Here is a 24,158-nt window from a genome sequence, read left to right as displayed (position 1 = left end):
TCGCTAAGTATGATTACATCAAATTTTCTTCTCTGACTTTTCTTTGGACAATGCATAAAGAAGGGAAAGACCCTGCCCGAATTGCTGACTATTTCCCTATCAGCATTCTCTTGCAGAGCAAAGCTGTTTGTCAATAAGCCAGTTAGGAAACACGGCCTAAAGCTGTGAGCTCCAGGAGAGTTGTGCATGCTAAGACACAGAGCAAACCTCTCTCTGCTCAAGAATCTTCTACACAGAAACAGTGTATCTGATAACGCCAAGCAGTGCCTTGCTCACAGGCAGCAACTCATTCAACACAAGTTTCTGGGCTTTCAAACCTTACTTTTTCTACCTTTAGACTTTTTTTTTTTTAAAGATTTATTTATTTTATACATATGAGTACACTGTAGCTGTCTTCAGACACATCAGAAGAAGGCAGGCATCAGATCTCATTACAGATGGTTATGAATCACCATGTGGTTGCTGGGAATTAAACTCAGGACCTCTGGAGGAGCAGTTGGTGCTCTTAACTGCTGAGCCATCTCTTCAAGCCCGTTAACTAGACTTTTAAGATACACTGCTTGTCCACACAGACAGGGCAGTGTCTGCGAGCCACATTAAGCTGACAGTTATGCCAGCAGATCTGCGTCCAATCACCCTTGGGGTCCAGCTCATCTGCAAACTCGTTCTCACTTTACATTGCTAAGTGTATTTTTAATGTAAAGATGAGCATTCAGATCTATAAGATATTAACAAACACATTTGACCTCTGCTTGTGGACGTTGTACATCGTGGTGCGGAGCCTAGTGCGCACCACGATGTTTTACATTGCTAAGTGTATTTTTAATGTAAAGATGAGCATTCAGATCTATAAGATATTAACAAACACATTTGACCTTGACTTCTTCTTCTTCTTCTTTTTTTTTTTTTTTTTTTTTTTTTTGGTTTTTCAAGACAGGGTTTCTCTGTGTAGCCCTGGCTGGCCTCAAACTCAGAAATCCGCCTGCTGGGCTGGAGAGATGGCCCAGTGGTTAAGAGCACACCGACTGTTCTTCCAGAGGTCCTGAGTTCAATTCCCAGCAACCACATGGTGGCTCACAACCATCTGCAATGGGATCCAATGCCCTCTTTTGGTGTGTGTGAAGACAGCTACAGTGTACATATACATAAAATAAATAAATAAATAATAATTAAAAAAAAAAAAAAAAAGAAATCCACCTGCCTCTGCCTCCCGAGTGCTGGGATTAAAGGTGTGCACCACCATGCCCGGCTTGAGCTCGACTTCTTAAAGAAGACATATGGTGGCTGGCCATGGTGGCACACACCTGGGATCCTAGCATTCAGGAGGCAGAGACAGGAGAATTGCACTTTAAGACCAGCTTGGTCTAGAGAGCCATGCCCTGTCTTAAACAAAACTAAACAAACTCCAGGACTGCTGTAGCACAGGGCAAAGCTTTTGCCTAGGATACACGAGGCCCCATCAGATCCTCAGCACACCACAAAAAATCCCCAGTCAGGCTCTGCATTTAAATCCTGAGTTAACCGCTGCTTTGTGGCTTTGGCTAAATTCCCCCATCTTTAGAGACTTTCTTTTTAGGCAGGGCAGGTTTCACTGCCAGGGCAATTCGGAGAGGCCCCCACTCCCCAGCACTCAGCAGGAGACAGGGAAGAGGCCGGGTCAGTGCCAGTGTTGCTGCCAGCAGGCACCCTTGCTAAGGACCTTGAGCTGGCTGAGACAGCCTCCCAAGGCTTTAGAAGCCTTCTCAGTAAACAGTGCCCATCATCTCAGCAGCTCAGGGAGACAGCAACCACTCTGGGAAGGTGACACTTCCCCATCTGCCTAAGCACCCACTGGACCCCTCTCTTGAAAGGACCCAAGCTTTGGCTGCACAGTCTCAGCTCCCTCCCCATCAAGACCACTCAGATGCTTTTATTCAAGCAGTACACAAACACTTGAGCCCATAGTTGCCACCCAGTGAAGACACGCTAACATCACCACAGGTGTTTTTCCATCCCCAGACCACGGACCAGAGTTCTGCAGTGGAAGGCAAGGCAACCCCAATTGTTCTTAATGTCACACTGACCTTCTGCCTCTGAGACCTGGAAGCCACAGCACTGGTGGACATAAATTCTACTGCCTGCTGCTCCAGATCCAAGGGGATAGGGTAGCCCTCTGGTAGAAATCTGTCTCTTGCCTCCTGGAAGAGAGGAAACCTGGATTCCTACAGAGCTTGAAATGGACATTGTAGACTGGAGGGAGGGGTTGGTGAGAATCAACAGCTGTTCCACACATCTGGCTCAGCTGGCCCTGCTGAGGTTACTAATGCTGAAGGATGCTTTTAGATGGGACTCAGGGGTTTGTGAGTTTCAGAGCCCAGGCCCTGAGGCTGAACGCTTAGCCCAGGCCATCAGAGCCCTGTGTGAGAGTACCCGAGGGCTTCTGGGTGGGAGGCAGCACCAGGTGTGAGCACAGTGCTCTGAGTTACTTTAAATGCCCAGAGGATGACACGAAACTGTCCAAGCCACTGGCCGGACTGATTAGCAGCCCTAGAGGTCCCAGGTCCCAGGGACACAGATGGCCCCAGTGAGTGCACTTAGACCCAGTGCAGCCCACAACGCTGGCCGCAGGCTGGGACCAGGAGGAACACTTAGAGGCGCAGCTTACTTTGCTCACAGGCTTCTCAGGAATCTTCGACACCTCGGCTGGCTTTCCCTTCTTGGATGGTGTTCTCTTGATTTTGGGAGAGTGGAATTTGTCCATCAGCTTCATGGTGAAGGAGGAGAGATGAGAACGCTGAGAGTCTGAAAGCACAGAGGCCTGACTGTTAGAGGAGGGGCAGGAGACGCTGTAGCTGATGAGGGTCTGCAAGCTAAAACTTCCTCCTTGAAAGAGTTAAAGGACGGGACATATGGACCTGTTCTTTCTTCTTTTCGAGACATTGTTTCTTTGTGTGGCCCTGGCTGTCTTGGAATCCCCCCAGGCTGGCCTGGAACTCAGAAATCAGCCTGCCTCTGATGCTCGAGTGCTGGATTTAAGGGTGTGGAACCCATTCTACTTACATGTAAGCACTGTTGTAGTTTCTCCCTGGTTTTGGGCGCTTAGAATGGTGAGTAACTTAAACCTTGTTAGTTCTGTATGAGCATCTAATCAATGCCCAGGAGAAACAGGAAGAATACCTAGGGGTTCAGAGAGGCGTGGCTGTGAAAAGCTGGCAGGGAAGTCCCCTGGAACCAGTCTCCTCAGCCTTTGGTGGAGGAAAGTACAAGTGACACAGGCCAGGTCCTAGAGGAGGCAGCAAAGACAGAAATGGAAGCAAGGTGTTCAAACTGTTCTGGTCTAGGAGAAAAGACTTTGACTGATGTCCTTAGAGCTAGACAAGTCAAGGGTGTCTGTGCTCACTGATCCTGGGTGGAGCCACACCGGAAGCTTCTGTGTTGTTCTGTTTTTTTAAAGATTTAAAAAAAAAAAAGGTTTATTTATTTTATGTATACGAGTACACTGTTGCTGTCTTCAGATACCAGAAGAGGGCAGGGCACCAGACCCCATTACAGATGGTTGTGAGCCACCATGTGGTTGCTGGGAATTGAACTCAGGACCTTTGGAAGAGCAGTCAGTGCTCTTACCTGCTGAGCCATCTCTCCCGCCCCCCACCCCCAGCTTCTTACAGGGTAATTAGTAAAGAGAAAAAGGCTCTGCTCAGAAGGGAGATGTGATACTTCTCGGTGTTTGTGTCTATTTTAAACAGGGTCTCACGATGGCTCAAGATGGCCTCACAGTGAGCCTGCCTTGGCCTTTGGAGTTCTGGGTCACTGGTGTGCAGTAGCACACCCAGCTCTCTATTTGCAGAGATTGTTTTGTGTGTGGAAACTCTTAAGCAATGCACTGAAGAACTCTGCTAGCACCGGGTAGGCAGACAGCTCAGTGGTTTATGTGTGCACAGCCTGGGCTTTGCCCCCAGAGGCATAGTGTGCTTAATTAAACAAAACATGACAGCTTTGTGCAGTGGCACATTTTTAATCCCAGTGTGTGACAGGCAGAGGCAGATAGAACTCTGTGAGATCTAGGCCACTCTGGACTATATAGGATGGCTCTAGGCCAGCCAAGGCTACATAATGAGATCATGGGTCAAAACAAAACAAACCAGAAACTATCAGTACTAACCAATTCAGTAAGGCCACAGGATACAACATCAACATATAAAAACTAATTTTTTATATAGTAGCAATGAACACACAAAATGAAATTTTAAAAAACCTCGCGATCATATCAGACACGACACGCTTGGACATAAATTTGACAAGAGAAATTTCCCACATATAATCTACAAACTATAAAATAGTGCTGAACTCAGAGACAACCCAACTATGTGGAAAGCATGCCATGTTCTTGGATCAAAAAGGCTTAATACTGTTACAAAAGTAGTATTTCCCAATAATAACTCGTTACCCCAGAGAATCCTGCTAGCCTAACTCTTGGTAAGAGCTGACACTCTAATCCTAAAACTAGTAAGGAAATAGGAGCGATCTAGAACAGTCAATACACAGAGCAAAGCTGGGGGACATCAATACGTCTCGATATAAAAATCAAACCCATTAATCAAGACACTCCAGTACTAGCATAAATAGAGACACACTAATCCAAGAACAGAATGAGACTCCAGAAATAAACCCACATGTCTAAGCTGATTTTCAGCGAGGATATGCAGACATTGAATGGGGAAGTCACAGTCATTCCCCATTAGCAGTATTAGGGCAAGTAGGCACTTGCTTGTAAAGGAATGAATGAAGGTCCCAACCTTACACTACATGCTAAAATGAGCTTTAAATAAGTAAAGATTGAAATATAATAGTTAAAGCCAAAGCTAAAGAGTTAAAACACATAACAGAAAGTACAGGTATTGTGGCCTTGGATTTGAGTCCACTCTTTGCTGTAACACCAAAGACATGAGTAAAATAAATAAAAATAGATAAATTACAACTCCTTCAACATTAAAACCTGTGCTGTAATGATTGTATCAAGGGAGTGGAAAGGCAGACTGTTCGATGGAGAAAACATTTACAGATTCTATATCCGAGGAGGGACTGCATACAGAAAAGAAGGAAGGGCACTCTGGGGAGCTGGTGTCGCCTTGGATTCCAGTACTCTGGAGGCCAGAGTGCCAAGATTACAAGTTAGAGGCCAGCCTGGGCTATATAGCCAGACCCTGTCTCAATAGAAAGGCAAACAATCAAACAAACAAGGAAGTCTTTGGATGCAGCTGGGGAGGAGCTGCCCTAACTCAGTCCTGGCCCTCCACTCTGCAGCACTGCAAACAACAGCAGCCGGAACAGGAAAACAGTCCCACGGTGGCAGCAGTAGCCAAACCTTAAAGTGCGTAGAAAGGCAGAAAGACCCCGTCTCAAAAAAGCCCAAATCAAACAACCAAAACACCCAAATGACTTTAATGAGTAAAGAGCCTGCATGGGGGCAGTGAGGAAGAGTGGCTGACTGCCACACAAGTCTGAATGAAGCGATCCCCAGAAGTCACCGGGAAAGGAAAGCCAGCTTCTAAAAGGTGTTCTCAGAACACACACGTGCAGACACGTCATACACACACACACACACACACACACACACACACACACACACACTAAGTAAATAAATAAATAAAATCAAAAAAGAATTTGAAAAGACATTTCTCCAAAGACATATTGGTAATAAGTACATAAAAAGATGATCAACGTTTGAGCTCAGATAGGAGGCCATGGGTTTGATCCATATCACCTAAAAAACCAAAAAAGCAACAAAAAGCCAAACACAAGATAATCAACATGACTAGGCAAATATAAATAAAAACCACTTGACACCAGGAATACTAAAAACAACAGGTATTGCCAAGTGTTGGTGAGGACGGGAAGCTTTATAGGCTGATGTTGGAGATATAACAGCTGCACTGGCAAACTCCTGGCAGGTCCTCTTAATACCAAACACACCGTTCCAGCCATTCTATTTGTAGGCATATGTCCAAGAGAAGTGAAGAGAAATATTCATAAGGCCTGCACGGGAAAGTTCAGAGCACTAGCTTCTTCATGGCCAAGAGGTGAAAATAACTCAAATGGCCAAATGCCTGTGAATGAGTAAATAAAAATAAAAAGTGTGGTAGATCTACCCCAGTGGAACAGTATTTGGTAATAAAAAAGAAATTAAGCCCTGACCTTGCAACAATAGGGATAATCTTGAAAACAGTATGCTAAGTGATGACGAGAAGACAGAAAAGACCACTTGTCATGTCTATTTGTCTGAGATGTCTAGAATAGTTAAGTCCAAAGAGACAGAAACTAGATCAGTGGCTGCCTAAGACTGCAGAGGTAACAGAAAAGGATGGAGAATGACCATTAAGAAACATGGGGTCTTTTTGGAAGAACAAAGATAACATCAGAATCTGATGATGGTGACGTAAGCCAGAAAGTCACTAAAGAACATTCCACTGTACACGGTAAGTGAGCAAATGGTAACACACACAGATGACATCTCAACAGAGCTGACAAAAACAACCAATTCACTGGGCAACTTCAGAGTCTGCGGCCACCTTTCTTATTGTTCTCATTAGGGCAGGTGGTGGGGGTAACACCTTTGATCCCAGCACTTGGGAGGCGGAGGTGGAGGCGGAGGCGGAGGCGGAGGCGGAGGCGGAGGCGGAGGCAGAGGCAGGCTGATCCCTAGGTTCAAGTCCAGCCTGGTCTACAGAGTAAGTTCCAGGATATCCAGGGCTACAAAGAGAAACCCTGTCTCAAAACTAAACTAATCTAAACCAAACTAAACCATCTTCATGAGGCTGTTTCCTGACAGGAATATGAGTTACCTGTGTGCTTAGGCAGCTGACAGCATCTGGCCTATAGAAGATGCTTGGCAAACAGATACCCCACCCTCTCAGGAACACAGCACAGTACTGCAGCTTTCAGCAGCAGCAGCAGAGAGTCACCAGAAGAATACTCACAACTCTTTGTAATACTCAATACTGAAAACTAAAGAACACAACCCTCGGTATACCATGGGGAAGTAAGTAAGTTATCTATAGTTTAGAAAAATAAAACACACCCCCTCATTTCCAGCAATTTATTGCTAAAGTAAGAGCTGTCTCCAAACAAACGGTGTAGTAGCTGCATTTCAGGGCTGTCACTGTCACACTGCTGCACACAACTTAAAGTCAAAGTTCAATTTCTTAGTCAAAAACATTCCAAGTGCTCAGGCAGGATCAGATAATCTCTGGCCTCTGAAGATCATCAGGGAGCCCTGTAGCACTCAGAAGAGCCTCTGGCCTCCACTCAAAGGCAGGTAAACCAAACCCTGCCTCAGGCTAGGTGCCACAGAGCAACAGGAAGCCCTTGCTGTCCAGGCCTGGGGTAACACTAGCTGGAACGAAGTCCACCTGGCCCTTGTAAGTCAGAGCAGATGAAGTGGCATGGTGAGATTTTCTGGTCTCCATTTCTCCCCTCAGTCCCCAGCAGCACAGGGCAGGCTCATTCACATTTATACTTCCTTTGTCAGCTGTGAAGGCTGCGAAGCAAGTCCTAATAGAACTGGGTCAGAGCTCGGACTGGATGGAGTCAGAGGGCTTGGGCAGCACATTACCACACGCCTCTCTAACCCTTTAAACTGAGGCTGAAACAGTACCCCCTTCATATGGAGACTGACGTCACATGCCGGAAACACTGCAACACTGCACTTCTCATGCTGAGCACAGTTGGTGCTGAGGCAAATGTGGGACAGGGCTTTCTTGCAAGACTGGGTAGGGAAGGGAGCAACTGATGTTCTACAGTGACCTTCGAGGCTGGAAGTCCTAGGAGACGCTCGGCAGACAATGTGCCTTATTAGCAAATGGGCTTGTGTTGGAGATTCTGCCTGTAGGCTGATATAAGTGAGCATGCATGAGAGAGGGTGGTCCGCTACATGATATTCTGCGAGCTGGAGGATGAAACACACTTTAAAAAGATTAATTCTCTCTCTCTCTCTGTCTCTTTCTCTCTATGTGTGATGCTCGAGGACTAGAAGACAGCACTGGATCCCCTGAAGTTGGAGGTAGTGGGATTGTGCAGCAAGCACTTTCAACTACTAGGCCATCTCTCCACAGATACATAAACACACAGACACATCAATTAAGTTTGAAAGGTTATTTAATCTTTTGTATGTGAGTGATTTGCCTCAACTATGTTTAAGTATATGTACTACACACACAACTGTGGGAGTCAGAAGAGGGCACCAGATCCCTTGGAATTGGAGTTACTGTAAATCACCACATGGGTGTTGGGAATCGATCCCAAATATTCTATAAGAGCAAAAACAGTGCTCTTAACCACTGAGCCACGTCTCCAATTCCATAGGCAAATAGTCTTTTTTGAAAGTGTGTTTTATGCACCTATTTCACAGACCATCATAGCTCATGACAGACATGCTCAGAACACTTCTGTCAGCTGTCCTGAAAATTCACTTCTGATTTGTATTTTTAACTAGAAGCGGGTCCACGGTGGTACAACTTCATTTATCAACTGGCTGGCACAGGGTAGCTGCTGAACACGGAAGCAAGCCGTGAGTTTTAGTGGGCGCAGGGTTAGTCATACTCTGAATACATCTTATTTCTATACAGCCCACAGGCTTTTAACAGGTTATCCTCCAGCACTGACACGAGGCTCACTCTCCCAATTAGATGGCTCACCAATACTTTCTTCTCTTCACTTACAGGAAGAGGCACACCTGCCCTGTATCAGTTACTGCTAGTCCATCCATCCCATTCCTTCTGATGCTGGCTGGCTTTGTAACAGCCTCCAAAGAGAGCACACAGCTCCCAGACAGGCTGAGAGAAGAGAGACAAACAGGCTTGAAGGGGAAGTCTGGGTTTACTGCGGTGATCAAGTTCCTCAGAGGCTCAGCTGGGTGAGCCAACTTCCTCTTCTCTGGGATCTGCTGCCCTGGGTCTGTAAGGAGATGCAGGGTTAAGAAGCTGGCTAGACTCGCAGCCAACTCTCATAACTAAGGTGGAACCAACATGGAAAGAAATATAGACGGTACAAAAATCCCCTGAGGAACATGAGAGCAAGGCTGGCCCTGACCACGAACCAGAGATACCTACTCCTGATAGCTGCCATCAAAGCCAGGAAGTGGGTGACAGAACTCACTCTACCTTTGCCTGCCTGGTCCTGAATACAGTTTGAGTAGGTACATAATTGGGAAGCTGTGGTGACAGTTTGAGGCACCTATTAATACCTCCCTCTTTCTCAGGCCTGTTAGTGGGCACAAAACCACCAGCAAGGCACATGGTGAACAGAGATGCTATGTAATGACAACCAACATTACAATTCTGGAAATCAGAACTAGACTGTGCTCAGCTTTCCCTGGAAAGATGGGTGAACAATCAGGTGTCAAGTGGCCGTCAGGATCCCTAACTGTGCTATTCAGGCCCAATAAACGCTTTCTCTGTAAGTTGCCTTGGTCATGCTGTCCTATCAGCAACTGAAAAATACCTAAGAGTGAGAAATGTATTGTTGCTTCCCTGTACTTTATACAGCCACAGGAGGATGAACAGCCACATAGTGGGGTTTCTTTGCCAAAGCCACTCTCCTGTCATATAGGTAGCCACCCAATGGTTGTCTGGATTGTGATTCCTCTTTTTATAATTTGCATCCACATGTGTAGTTTAACTTAAGAGTTTGTGACCATCACACAAGGTAGTGTTCTATATAGTCTCTCTATAGGCCTGACAGCAACCACTCAGATGACGTACATATTCTTGCTTTTGTCTGTAATATTGTTTTGTCTGCTTGCCTACCAAGGTCACTGGGTTGCTCTTGGCTTTGGCTTTCCTAAACAATGCTGCTGCAGACACATTCAGTGTGTCTTCTGGCCATGCACGAGAAAGTCCTATGAGTAAAACTGGCAGGTTGCAGGGCTGGAGGCCAACACACACACACACACACACACACACACACACACTTGCAAAGGCTTGAAAGGCCACTAACAGAAGCTAAGGCTGAGTCCCTTGTTGTGCGGCATTTGCACCAATGGTCAGAGGTTTCCAAGGACTAATGCTAGTTTTACTCTCCCTGGAAGAGCAGCTCTTTAATCTATGGGTAAGTACAGCAGTGCCACTAACAACAATCCATGAGCTGCTGTTCCCTTCCTAGGGAGAAGAGGGGTGGAGAACACACAGCCTACTCACAGGATCAACCTCAGCAGACACTCAAACTGACTGACCCCCACAAAGCTGGCCAATTTCTCCCAAAGTGCCCTGCCCGCTGCCAGGATTTCATTCTTAGATCTTCAGCTTGCCCCTCTGTAGGCTTAGCAATGATGTTTGTCTGCTCCTGACAAATGTGCGATCAACTGGCCTTTCAAATGTCATTTGCTGTGGCAGCTGGGATCCCAACTTAGCAGCAGTTTCTGTCAGGGCTTAATTCTGTATGGAGATGGAAGCCTCTAAGCAGCATCCACACCAGGGATCACAAAGTCAAGGTCACTGTGGATAGGACTCATGTAGCAGCTCCACAGTGCCTGCAGCCAACCTAGAGAGCTGACCTTTGGTTCTTGCTACCTGTCCTGCATCAGGCTCAGCATGCATCAGGCTCAGCATCCCCAGCAGGACTTAGAGATGATTTACTTCATCCAACACCCTTACCCCTGCCAGGGGAGTAAGGACAACTGCGGGGAGAAGTGTCTGGAGGATACTGGGAAGAACTTTCTTGAAGGACTTCATTTTCAAGTATGCAAGGATCTTGCACATTGTACTGTAGGGATGAAGCTGAGTGGGCAGAGGGCATCATGGGCACTTCAGGACACACTGTGTGGAGTTGAGTGTGGTTTAACCCAAGCTTGACCACTAGTGTGGATACCTCTCTGAGCCTCTTTCACTTCTTTCTCCTACCTCTTTGAGCCTAAAGAAAAGGACTAACTACAGAACCACCTCTTCCTTTGGTAATTGTGGGGATCCAATGTGACCCTGTGGGTGAAGGTGGAGCCAAGGGACCTGACCTAGAGCAAGTATTTACTAATCGGCAGCCATCATTGTCATCTGGTAACATCGCTAGACCTTTGCCAACACTCAATAATCAAAGGCTAGGAACAGCCCCAGCTGAGAGAGCTGAAAGCAAGACTTTCACTTTCCACATTAAAAGACCCCTGTCTTACTCAGCACAGAGACATCTGTGTGAGGACAGAGGGAAGGCGGTGTTGGCAAACATCCCATAACCACACCCGTGGATGCAGAGCATGGAAATACTCATTATTCAAATCTAAGCACTGAAAGGAAGACGAAACAGTTGGAACCCCTCCTGGCCTCTTATCACCAAGTAGGAATTACTGCACTCGTGTGGGTTTTGTTTGTTTGTTTTGTTTTTTTGAGGCAGGGTTTCCTCTGTGCAGCCCTGGCTGTCCTGTTTTTAACTTATGTGAGCCTGTACGCCATGTGTTGCTGTACACAGAAGGTGGCACTGGATGACCTACCTGCAGCTGGAGGTACAGTTGACTGAGCTGTGCAATGTGGGTGCTGGGAGGGAACCAACTCCACACTGTGAAAGAGCAGCAAGTGCTCTAACTGATGAGCCAGTTCTCCAAGTGCTCCCCTTGAATGACTTGTTTTTATTTGTGTGTGGGGTGAGGTGGGGGGTGCTGTGTGTGTGCAGGTGCCTTTAGAAACCAGAAGAGGGCGTCAGATGCCCTAGATATTAGAGGTGGTGGTAAGTCAACTGACTGAGTGCTCTAGAAGCTCAGCAAATGTCCTTAACCAATTCTCCAGCTCAGTGTGTGTGTCTTTAGTCTTTTCCCTGTTCCTTTCCTTTTCTTCTTCTTTTTCTTTTTTGAGACAGGGATTTTCTGTGTAGCCCTGGCAGTCTTAGAACTCAATCTGTGGAGGACCAGGCTGGCTTCAAACTCCCAGAGATCCCTTGCTTCTGCTCCCATGTGCTGGGATTAAAAGCATGCACCCCTACACCTAGCCAATCCTTGCTTTGTTTGTTTGTTTGTTTTGTTTTGTTTTCTTAAACATAGCAATGCATTATGGACAGTTTCCTATGAGCACAATTGTTTGACAGTTGAATAATATTCTGCTGGAAGGCAGTGAGTATCCTGGCTGGTCTCCCATATGAACACACAGCTCATTCCTACATCTCTATGTGTTTGCATAATGAAACTCTGAGAAATAGAATTGTTAGTTTATAGAGAAGAATGGGGAATCTGGAAAACTGCCTTCATGCCAGGCAGGCTGCAGCCAACAGCTGCCCCAGGAAGACTCTGAGTGGCCATGAGATTGGGATGAAGGGAAGAGGCTGGACCTGCAGCCCCCCCCCCCCCGGCCCCGTGTCTGGCTCAAACCTAAGCTCCTCTATTTCTATCTCAATTACATAACAACAAGGGTTAAACTTACAGTAAGATTTAGATGAGGTAGAGATCTCCTAAGATGTGGTATCTGAATGACCAATGGGCAGATGGTACAATGCTCAACTGCATTTGTAATCAGGAAACAACACATTACAGCCATAAAGACACATCACTACATCCATGCCCATGTGGATCAAAGGAAAGGCTAAGCTAGGTATGATGGCACATGTCTGTAATTCCCCAACAAGGAAGACTGAGGCAAAAGGACTACGAGTTTGAGACCAACTTGAGTTATAGTACAAGATCTTGTTGCAAATCAAAACAAGACAAATGAAAAGGAAGGGAAGGAGGAAGGGAGCTGGGTATTGGGAGCTATGCCTCAGTTCACCACAAAACATCCAGAGTGTGAAGAGTAGTCAGTCTTTCAGGGTGCCTGAGGCAGCAGAGGGGTAAATACAAGCACATCCAGAAAACGGAATCCCACCGCACATGAGAAGGAACCATCTATTCCTACCTACCCAGCACAGATGACTCACACAAAGAGGCTACATACAAGGAAAAACACAAACCAAATGAGCATCCACATGACTACATCATCAGGCAAGGAGCAGTTATTGTTTAGGGAATCAAGAGAGTGGTTATGCTTAAGGCAAGGTTGCTATCTGGCAGCAACACGGGAGGGCTCACACTTCTGGGGACACAGTTCTCAGTCTATATGTTCCTTACACGTCTGTCTTCAGTGTGGTTTTCCACACTAGCAGGGACAAAGCTTCTGACCTGAGGTCCACATCAGGAAGCTCACCTGCCTCCCCACACTGCGCTGATCCTCAAGGAGGCTAAAGCCACATTCTGCTCTCCATCTCTTACTGCCTTCCTTCCCATGTTCGGGGTCAGGGAAAGGGGCTTCTACTTACTTGACCCTTGAGACTCCAAAAGGTCCAAAGTCTTATTCACCTTGGATTCTGGCACTTAGCTCCGTAGCAGATGCAAGAACAGATAAATAAACGCATGCTCATCAATAAGCACAGAGAATCAGTGAATGAGTTCTGTAACCCTAACTACTGCTGCATTCACTGAGGTACTACCATAGAGGTGTATGTTCAAGCTAGTCTACGCAACCGAGGACAAAGGCTAGCCCTCGTATCTCCTCTAGGTCTCTAGGGAATGGTGGGTGTTTTAGGCCCTTACTGGGCAGAGGCCCAGTGGGAGTTACATTTAATACCACTTTCACCCCATTTTACCTAAAATATCAGCACCCAGCAGACAATTTCACACAACTGCTCCTGAGTTACTTCCTTGTTTTTCGTACATTCTACTATGGTGTGGAAGTTACAGTTCCAGCATGTCCTATGCACATTTTTAGGATATGTTCAGCCATTTTTAGGATGGCTGAACTAGACAGGACTACTCTGGGCCCTCCCCTTCCATACCAAGGAAGTTCCTAGGACTAGGCTGGCTGTAACTGCTTCTAGGTCACAACCACTAGCAGCAACAGCTGTGGAATGCAAGCGGACCCTTTAGCTGGACTCCAGGCTAGGAAGCCCTCTCCATGTTTATGCTAGGTGTGGCAGGGCCTGAAAGCAAGCAGCACTGGCTGGGCAGACTGCTACGGAGGCTGAGAGAACTCAGGTGAGAGGTGTGATCTGTTCTCTCATGGATCCTGACACCCCCTCTTCTCCCTCTAGAAACAGACTATATCATATCAGGCCACACAGAGCAGGCACTCAGTAGCATGGCCAGATGATCACTCACTCGCTCACTCACTTATACACTCACTTACACACTAACTCACTCACTCACTTACACAGTCACTCATACACACACTTACTCACATACTAACACATGCACTCACTCACACTTACACACTCACACACTCACTCAGAGACTCACACATTCACTCACACACTCACAACTCACACACTCATTTGCTACCTCGCTTGCTCACTCATTCACTTACACACTCAGTCTCACTCGCACTCACTCACTCACTCACTCACACCCGGAGCCAAGATAAAGCTCCAGACTCGGCCTCCTGGCCAGCACAATTCCTTCCGCAGTTATCACTGTGAGCATCACAGCTACCTCTCCTTTCATGAGGTATCTTCATCAGTGCCAAGTGTTCAGAGTGCTACACAGCACAACTGGCCCAGGGGGCTCATGCTTTTGAATTATAGATACAAGTCACACTGATTTAGGCAAAACCAGACTTCATTGATTTAAGGTCACTTCATTCTCAGTCAAGTGTGACCTCTCACCACCCCCAACACCACTAAGCACACAGCACTGTATAAGGTGTGGAGTTATGCACAGGCCCGTGGAGTCCAGGTGGTGCAATGGCCTGGACCATTTCCCATCAGAGGCTTGCTGCAGCCTGACCTCACTCAGCCCCGAAGCCTCCACTTAGGGTGGTTGTGTTCTCACTGCAAACAGAAACCTTGAGGCCAAGGATAGACAGGGTAGTCTTGGTGCATTTGCCAACCAGCAGTGTCTGGTTTGGCAGCAGAAAAGTGGTATGCACCCTGCAGATGGCTCAAAGTAGAGCCAAGTCCAGTGGTGGGAGGGACTGGGGTCTGCTTTTGTTCCTGGAGGAATCTTATTTCCTCCAGGTCAACTCAAAAGTTTCCCTCCAACAAGTGCAGAGCACACACACACAACTCTGTTGTCAGGTTCCTCATTGTCCTCTCTGAAACATATGCCCAGCATGGAAGCTGTCTGCGACATGTGCCCATAGCCCTGAGCAGGGAACCAAGTCTCCACTAGTTGAGAGGAGAGACTTTCTGGCCAGCAGCGCCAGTAAAAGTAAATCAGCTCCTAGAAAGGCGGCCAATCAGTGCTCACAGCGGCAGCACATCAAAGGCAGAGTGCTTGGGAGGAGGAGCTGAGGCCACGCCCTGCTCTCAGACCAGGAGAGGGTAATGGAGAGGGGATGGACTTTATTTTTAAACCTCAGTGGGGAGAACACACAGTTCAGAGATGCCTAGAATTGCCAGCATCTGGCTGGAGAGAGGGGAGGGGTTTTCTGACGTTGGCCAGGTTCCCAGTTGTAAGTGTGGTCTGTGAGCACTGACAAAAAGCCTTGGGCCTGGCCATCTCTTCTCTTGCTACCTCTCCACTTCTTCAGCAATTCCCAACCCACCTCTCGCCTGGGAGAAGGCTTCAGTAAAGGCTACGGGCTATTCACATCCCAACACCTGCTGGGAGTGACTGGGGAGGGGAAGGGGAAGGGGCTGAGGCAGAGAATGACTGAAGGAGGGTCAAGGCCGACCCTGTCTGAAAACAACAGCTACTGAAAAGCCTGTGAAGACTTCACTGGAGGGTCTCAGGACAGGGTGCACTGTGTCTTTTGGAGAGGACTTATCTCCTTTGGTGACGGCACACTTTAAGCCTGTCTTGAAGCAGGCTGTCTCCTGAAGCAGATAGCCTCACTAGTCTTAAGGTTCACATCTTGGCAGTCACAAGGCCAGGGGAAAGACAGCAGAAACCTGTCTCGTCCACTTGAGAGTTTGTCTCTGATCCCTCTTGTTCATAAACAGTGTTACAGATTCTGGGTTGGCCCACTCCACTGAGCCTATCTTGGCTGAGAGACTCCAACCAATTCCACACTGGTCATTTCAGGCTACAGAAGGCACCGGAGCGAGCAGGAATGGAAACCTGTCCACATGCCTTGCCAGCTTGGGAAATGCCTCCTGTTCAGAATGAGCTAAATGCTGACGGGGTAAAGGGCTTAGTTTACAGAGATCCAGAAAAGGTTCACGGAAGGAACATGTGAGCCCAGCAGACAGTGGATCTGGGAGGGCAGGGTCTGATTGGGTGAGAAGATGCACCCTGAGAGACGCACACACCTGGCCACCTGCATATGTGGCCTACCTATTCCCACAGCCAATGTTCCTTACAGGTCACAGGTTACAAGCAAGCCCCAGAGTCAACTGCATAGGCCGAGCTATGAAGCAGAGGAGAAGGCTACAGGAGTGCTACTGTGTGATGAAACTTTTCAGTAGAGACCTACTTGAGACAGCGCCTCCTACTGTTGGAAGAGCTGGGACTTTAACTGTCAGGACACAAGCTGTGCTTCCTGCTCAGGTCCCAGAACCTGAGAGCCATAATGAGCATGCATGTGTCAGGGAAGGGCGAACCATTCCTGAGGGAAGACCGGAGACTAAGGCTTTGGACTATAGTGAGCAACGATTACTGTTCAGGCCATAGCCAAGTGCGCAATGACTGTGAGACACCTGGGAAGGCCTGATTCTCATTATTCACCAACTCTATGATAAATTACCTCCATGTTCTCTCACCCAAGCTGGAAAGGGGCTAGGCCTCTTGGGATAGGCAGCTCTCACTAGTGACCCTGGAGTTCCATAAGCACTTTTTTAGAAGACTCAGATCTAAGGGAAAGAGGCAAGGTTGCAGGAAGAGGAGAAAGGGCTCTGAGCAGGACCCATGTGCAAAGAGACAGCTAGTGTCTCCCCTCAGAAGTTCTCCCCTCAGGGAACAAAGCTGCATCCAGAGAACATCAGCACTGTGTATGTGTCCATCCTACAGTCCCAGCCATCGAATTCTACCTACCATCGAATTCACCCCAGCAAGGAAGGAAGGGCAACCAAGAACTCTCCTATCACAAGTCAGAGCATCAAAACAGCTCACAGCATTTCCTGAAGGTCTGCTTCATGCGACAGTGGGTGATGACCAACATGTTTTGGAGCAAGGAGGTCATGGAACTCCCTCTTGCCTAAAGACTTGTTTGTTTAGCCTCCGTTTTTGCTTAGTACTGCTTTGGGCTGGGAAAGCATGCATATTGTCCTTGGGTCCTATTCTAGGGCAGTAATTCTCCAGACAGATGAGGTGGGTCAGAATGGCAGGGTTCCTGAGATGCAAGAGTGTACCCCAAACCTAAGCATCTGCATACATGCATTCAAGAATGCAGATACAGGCAAACTGTTTCCTCTCGAAATCCCAGAGATAGTCAACACAGAACTGAGGGGAGGGGGATGTTAACCTGTCCAAAATTGGCCAGGGGAAAAGCCAAGGAGAAGGCCATTGGCTGGAGACTCTGCCCTGTACCCTCTGCTGGCCTGACCTGTGGGCTAGTTGAATCCTTGGTGGAAAAGAAAGTAATCTCAAGCCCCACTAACACAATCTAGGAGGAACCTGATTTTACACGTGGCATGGAAAACCTTGGGATTTCTTAACAGGGAAACAAAATCAACTGGGAAGGAAAGGCTCTGCTAAGGGCTCAACAGCCCAAGGCACAGTCCCTCCAGATCTTAAGGAAGCAGGGCTCCTACAATGCAAAGCCTTGCCCTAGCATGTGAGACTCCAGCAGACCTTCCTCAGGGGAGGAAGGCAGGGACAACATGGCGAATCCACTGCATTTAATGGAAATTTCCAGGAGTCAGGAAGTGACCATGGAAGGAAACATAGCACTTCCTCTTTTTCCAGGAAGCCTTTGTCTGTCGTGATTCACTACTATAAGGCACTGTGATCCTGGATCCAAGGATACTTTAATCAAAGTGCTACTGTGCATGTTTGAGAAGTCACCCAAAATTCTTGTTCTGAATCTGTAAATGGGTTTATGGCCCACAAGAGAATTATCAGTCAGTAAGCATGATTTTTTGAGGCTGCCTGATGAATAATGTTTAGTTCCAACATCCTTTACAAACTGAAGCACTACCACAGAGTAGGGACTGAAATATCTAGTTTCTTTACAGTAATGTTTTTATATCCTGTATAACAAGGGGTTAAGAGCAGTATTTTGGGTAAAGGCTGCCTGTCTCTTTACCTTTAAAGCAGTCATGGAAGGTGGGCTGGAAACACTGTGTACTGGCTATTTTTGTGTCAACTTGACACAGCTGGAGTTATCACAGAGAAAGGAGCTTCAGTTGAGGAAATGCCTCCATGAGATCCAACTGTAAGGCATTTTCTCAATTAGTGATCAAGGGGGAAAGGCCCCTTGTGGGTGGGACCATTCCTGGGCTGGTAGTCTTGGGTTCTATAAGAGAGTAGGCTGAGCAAGCCAGGGGAGGCAAGCCAGTAAAGAACATCCCTCCATGGCTTCTGTATCAGCTCCTGCTCCCTGACCTGTCTGAGTTCCAGTCCTGACTTCCTTTGGTGATGAACAGCAGCATGGAAGTGTAAGCCTAATAAACCCTTTCCTCCCCAACTTGCTTCTTGGTCATGATGTTTGTGCAGGAATAGAAACCCTGACTAAGACACACTGCAACAGAGCTCTGTCTGGCTTTGGTCTCTAAACACCTCTCACCCAAAGATCAACCTGAAATGAGCTCAGATCCATGCCATAAATTAGCCCTGGGCCAGCTCAGAGCACCAGAGGCCACTGAGATGAAAGGCTGCAGTGTGGGAGAGACCACCACTGTGGGTCTTCCTCCCCAGGGCCTTCCAGAAAGTGACACTTAGACCTGCTCTAGACAGCAGGCTCCTGTGAAGGCTTTCCTGGGAGGGGAGCGAGGAACAAAGGGAGGGAAGGAGAACTGAGAGAGGTACTGTCCACCAGCTTCCACACAGAAGTCTCTGCAGTGGCTCAGAGCTGCACTATGCTGGGGTGGAGAACTAGTGGAGCACGTGTTGGGGACAAGCATGCTGTCAAGGGGAGGGGCAGAGAGCAGCTGGGAGTCGTTTAACTTGGGCTGTAGGATGGGCTTTCTTCGTTGTCATCAGAGAGCTAATTCAGAGTCTAAACACTAGATCAGAGTGTGCCAGAGGCACATCTGTCCTCTGAGGAAGAGATCTGCCACTCACTCATGTGACCTGGCTCTTAGGCTTAGACAGAACCCACTCCCCATAAAGGAGTTAAGGGCCGTGTGCAAGCAACTGATGTTTAAAATGGCACTCTTGGGGCTACCAGATAGTTGGAAGTGAACCCCAGGATAACAACTGGGCACCCAGTTAGCAGCACAGGAGCCTGCTAGTCATGGACGCTGGGATGGTTTCCCCTTCTCTGTGTGCCGCTTCAGTCCCTCGCTCATTTTGTCAGGAAGCAGACACAGTTTATCCTTGCCTCTTCTCATGTGGGAAGCAAGAACATCAGCCTACACCAGGGCTTCTCTAAGCGTGGCTGCATCCCCAAGGGACTTCTTACAAGTCATACATTGATCATAAACAGGACGGCTCCTGCAATCTCCATCTCTCTCTAATAATCTATCATTTTTTACTTTATATACATTGGTGCTTTGCCTGCCTATATGTCTGTGTGCATGGAACTGGAGTTACAGATGGGTGTGAGCCACCACGTGGGTGCTGGGAATTGAACCTGGGGCCTCTGTAAGAGCAGTCAGTGCTCTTAGGCTGAGACATCCCTCCAGCCCCTCCTGCAATCTCTTAACAGTCCCTCAGTAGAGTCAGAGCCACTAAGTTAAAAGGCACTGCCTATGAACTCTCTTCCTACTGTTTTACAAAGCCTTCCTTCCCTGCCCCTTTTCTATCTGTGTTGTTACTGACTTCATTATCACCCAACAGACACAAAGTGTCTACTGGAAGCTAGGTGGCCATGTTCCAGCTCCCACTGATAGATGGGCACATGGCCTGCTCACTGGTTGGTTCCTGGTATGTAGCCCAATTGCCTTTCTAGCCACTTTCCCTGATCCATGGTCTTCCTAAACATACTATACCTTAAGCAAGGTCTGTGTACATGCTGGAGTGCAAGGTGGAACCCACACAGTTCCACACAGACAGTGTCTGTGTCTCTGCACTGCTACAAAAAGGAGTAGATTGTGTAGATGTGACTGGGGTTTGTTTGATTGCTTGCTTTGTATGCTGGCGGTGAAACACAGACAAGAACGGAGCATGTGCCGGACAAGGGCTCTGACGCTAAGCATCCCCAGCAGTATGCATGTCCGAAGAAGCATGGAAAATGGGCTGCTAACATCCTAGAAAAATATGGACAGCAATAGCACAGATGACACTTCCTCTGTCTCAAACTATCCTAATGACTCACTCTTTCACGGGTCTCAAATGTTATTCTAGGTGCAGAATAACAAATACCAAGTGACATTTTCAGCAACCTACTTTGCTTTAGGAGTTATACACAGGAAATGCAAAAGCAAAAGCAAACCCTAAAATGCTCTACCCTGAGAGGAGAGATGAAGTGAAGCCAGCTACCAAAGCCACAACCAGAAGGTCACTTCCTCTCTTCTCTGCGCCTGAGCAGAGGCAGAAGGCACTGACTCCCCCAGGGAGGGGGAAGCTGACCCAACTGATATACAGCTTCTTGGGGAGTCTTGGTCTGCACCAATCCCACTTTCCCTCTGGGTCAGAAATAAACTCTCCTAAATGAAAACAGCAATAGGGTTTCGCCCCTGGGGAGACGCAAAAGTCAGAGTTCACTAGCCAGCCAGCAAGCTCTCATTAAACAACTCACCTAATAATTAGTGTAATGCACACACATGGCTGCTTCTGCTCTGAAGCTGGGTAAAACTCAACCGCAGTGCTAACATGCAGTTAAGAACAGTTCTCCCCTAATGGTCGTGTTTGTTTAGGTAACACAAGACCCTTACAACACAGTTTAAAAGCATGCAATAGCAGAAACATAAAGACAGATGTACTGCACCAGCTGTGGGTGTTTGGCTCTGAGTTTCCTGTTGGCCAAGATAAAAAGGTGAAAAAGATGGGTTAATTCTGTCCACTAAAGCTCTGAACTCAGAAGAGGTGACTTCCTAGTACAACACTGTAGAAGGAAATGCAAGGAAGATGTAAAGAAGCTATGAACTTGGTCTTTAACTTGGGTTTCTATGAGCTAATAAAGGTCTTCAAATGACCACTTAAACCTTACACTTTACGGAGTCTGACAATGTCATATATCAGACATTTCTTAAGAAGTCTATGCTTTTTCCAGGAGCTGTAATTAACACAGAAATAACTCAGAGTGAACTTACTGGAAAGCCTGGAGGGGGTGGGGTTCACACTTGTAGTCCCAGCATTTGAAATGCTGCAGAAGGAATAACAGAGTTTGAAACTAGCCTGGACTACATAGTGAGTTCTAGAGGATTTGGGCTACAGACGTAGGCTTGTCTTAAAACCAAACCAAACCAAACCAAACCAAACCAAAAATCAATTTAATGAGAACTGTCTTACCCCATCTGTCTTTGGCGGAAGTGACACAGGTCACTATTAAGCTCCACTTTTAAGGGAGGACCTAGTGCTGATTCCTGTCTTAGACTTTCATGTTGAGAATATTCTATAACAGTTGGTGTCATCACCTTTTACCCACTTGGTTCCCACTGCTGCAGAGCAGTGTCCTAGAGCTCCCACAGCTCAAAGGCACACACATTAGCTCTGCTGGGTTCCTGAGGGCCAGGCCTGGGGAGCACAGGCCAGCAGGAGCCTCACAGGCCTTGGAGCACGGGCCAGCAGGAGCCTCACAAGCCTGGGAGCACAAGCCAGCAGGAGCCTCACAGGCCTGGGAGCACGGGCCAGCAGGAGCCTCACAGGAGCCTCACAGGCTGTGTCAGGGGCTAGGGGCTTGTTGCTCATCGGGAGACATCACTGAGAAAAGGCTCAAGGGTCCCACCACCACCAGCATTCTATGGCATGCTGTCACTCAACACCATGAAGGTTTGTAGAAAGTTGTTCTGGTGGGACAGATCTACATCCTGGGAGAGAAGCTACCCTGGGTTCACTGGAATGAGGCTGCTGGGAAACTTAAGATGTGACAGACTTTATCTGATTAATAAGACAACTTTCTCTCACAACATGGCTCCTCCCTTTGGATCCTTGTGTCCGCTGACACCTGCCATCCTTCATAGAGACGCTGATTCAAGCTCCAGGTCCTTTCTGAGCTCAAGCGCTCTTATTTATTTATTTATAGTGAATTACTTATTTCTAAGGCAATCAACTTTCTTGATAAAAAATACTTTGAGCTATAGTATCTTCACATTTTGCATTTTACATATATAGAAATAATATATTTCCTTTCTTCTGTGGCCAATATGGTAACTGTCCATACCAATATCTTTTTATTAAGTCATATGAACAACTTACATAGCTTTGATGAAATTGTTGTTTCCTGTTGACATGGTTGTGATGTTATTTAATAGGTGCATTCTTTTGTGATTTAAAAAAATATTTTATTTATTCCCTTTACATCCCACTCACTGACCTCCTCCCCCATCACTCCCTCCCACAATCCTTTCTTCCTCCTCCTTCCCCTTCTCCTTTAAGCAGGTGAGGCCTGCTGTCTTCCCATCCAGCTCAGGTGCTTTATAAGCACGAATCCCCTCTGGGAGCCTCCTATTCTAGGGGCGCTGGTGACAGCACAATTAAACATAGGTCTGTCCTGTTAACCTGTATATGTCAATCTGAATTTTAGCCCAGTCAAGAAGCCTTGAAATGTGTAGGGAAGACAGTCTCCCTGATTCATCTACGGGATTAAGGGCATCAGTTTTATGGGGTATAGACTAGAGGCTGCCCTAGTTTCTCCTTCTTCAAAGCCAGGAGCAAGTCTGTGTGAGGCAGTCATCTCTAATAACTGGCGAGTGTGCGCCAAAGGGCTACATTCTTTTAGCCCCTTTATCAACATCAAATCAAATCTATAATTAATGCAAATAAAGCCTGCCCTAGTGCAGATGAACAGTTTCGTTTTATGGACAACGTGTTCCCTGTGTCCTAGACTTCACTTTCAGGCAGAGCATGTGGGTCATGCTATGGGAGCCAAAGGGAGTTATTACTTTGGGTTTGATATGGTTGATGGTCAAAATGACAACTCTTTTTCTTCCCCACTGTCTCCTGAAACTATTGGGCCATACACTGATCTCAGTAATCGAAACTACCGTTTGTCTGCCTTGTACCTGGACTCTGCTCTGTTCTGCAGCCCCGCAATGAAGAAGTACAGAGAACACATTGTGGTCCTCACTAAAAGTCAATGTCAGTGGTGTGGACTTGAACCAAAGAGAGAGAAAAGGCTGGGGAAGAGGGACAATGCTTAGAGACCAGTTGTGGGGCCTGACCCCAGCTGAGAGTCAGAAAAGAGAGGTAGATTCATCCCTTGTCCTTATACCTCCTATGCTGTGAACACCTCTCACCCAGTTACAGACCATTTTCCTATCTCCTGGTACCCAAATATAAGACAATACTTTCACTTGTTCTACATGTTTCCCTAAAAGTAGAGGACAACAGTTACTCCTGGCTTTGTGAGCTCGACTATGTACATGAGGTTGGGTTTCAATAAAGTTTTATTCACAAAAACAGACAGCCAATTAGGTTTTGGCCTGCAGTTTGCAATCCCTGATTTGAAGAAACAGACCAGCTTTACTGTTTAACTGGGCCTGGAGGGTGACTCTGACCACACATCAGTTATTCTGCACCTTTATTTGGCCACACTCAGACCTAGGTAGAATACCCTTTACTACATGCCTGGCTGTATTAAGAGCTGCCAAATCCACCTTGCAACCATTGTCAACTTGATATCTAGCCCATCTTACTATGACTAGCTGAAATCATTCATTTCTTCTCTAGACCTTCTGGGTCTCCAGGACCAAGTGTCTTAGCTAGGGTTATCACTGCTGTGATGAAACACCATGACCAAAAGCAAACTGCAGTAAAGGGTTGATTTGGTTTATATTTCCACATCACTGTTCATCACTGGAGGAAGTCAAGACTGGAACTCATGCAGAGCAAGAACCTGGAGCAGGAGCTGATGCAGAGGCCATGGAGGGGTGCTGCTTACTAGCTTGTTCCATGTGGCTTGCTCAGCCTGTTTCTTATAGAAACCAGGATCACCAGTCTAGGGATGGCATCACTCACAACTGGATGGACCCTCCCCATCAATCACTAAGTAAGAAAATGCACACAGGCTTGCCTAACAGCCCAATCTTTTTTTTTTTTT

General features: G+C 47.0%; 1 protein-coding gene across 11 annotated transcripts in view; it reads right to left on the bottom strand.

Moving 5' to 3' along the window:
* Positions 1 to 24,158, bottom strand: part of Rapgef1 (Rap guanine nucleotide exchange factor 1) — a 118,975-nt gene that overhangs the window by 58,462 nt on the left and 36,355 nt on the right. For 6 of the 11 annotated variants that reach the window (XM_021181566.1, XM_021181628.1, XM_029474622.1 and 3 more), the window contains exons 2-3: positions 2,645 to 2,781; positions 2,064 to 2,177 (exon numbers count right to left, since the gene is read on the bottom strand). In XM_021181566.1, the coding sequence (XP_021037225.1) occupies positions 2,064 to 2,177; positions 2,645 to 2,781 (251 nt within the window). The remainder of the gene's footprint in view (positions 1 to 2,063; positions 2,178 to 2,644; positions 2,782 to 24,158) is intronic. The other 5 variants (XM_021181609.2, XM_029474628.1, XM_021181600.2 and 2 more) reach the window with 1 other exon arrangement.

This window comes from Mus caroli, chromosome 2 (genome assembly GCF_900094665.2).
Source record: "Mus caroli chromosome 2, CAROLI_EIJ_v1.1, whole genome shotgun sequence".
In the NCBI taxonomy this organism is placed as follows: domain Eukaryota; kingdom Metazoa; phylum Chordata; class Mammalia; order Rodentia; family Muridae; genus Mus; species Mus caroli.
The sequence above is the reverse complement of the archived record's forward strand: the minus strand, read 5'-3'. Positions and strand labels throughout refer to the sequence as shown.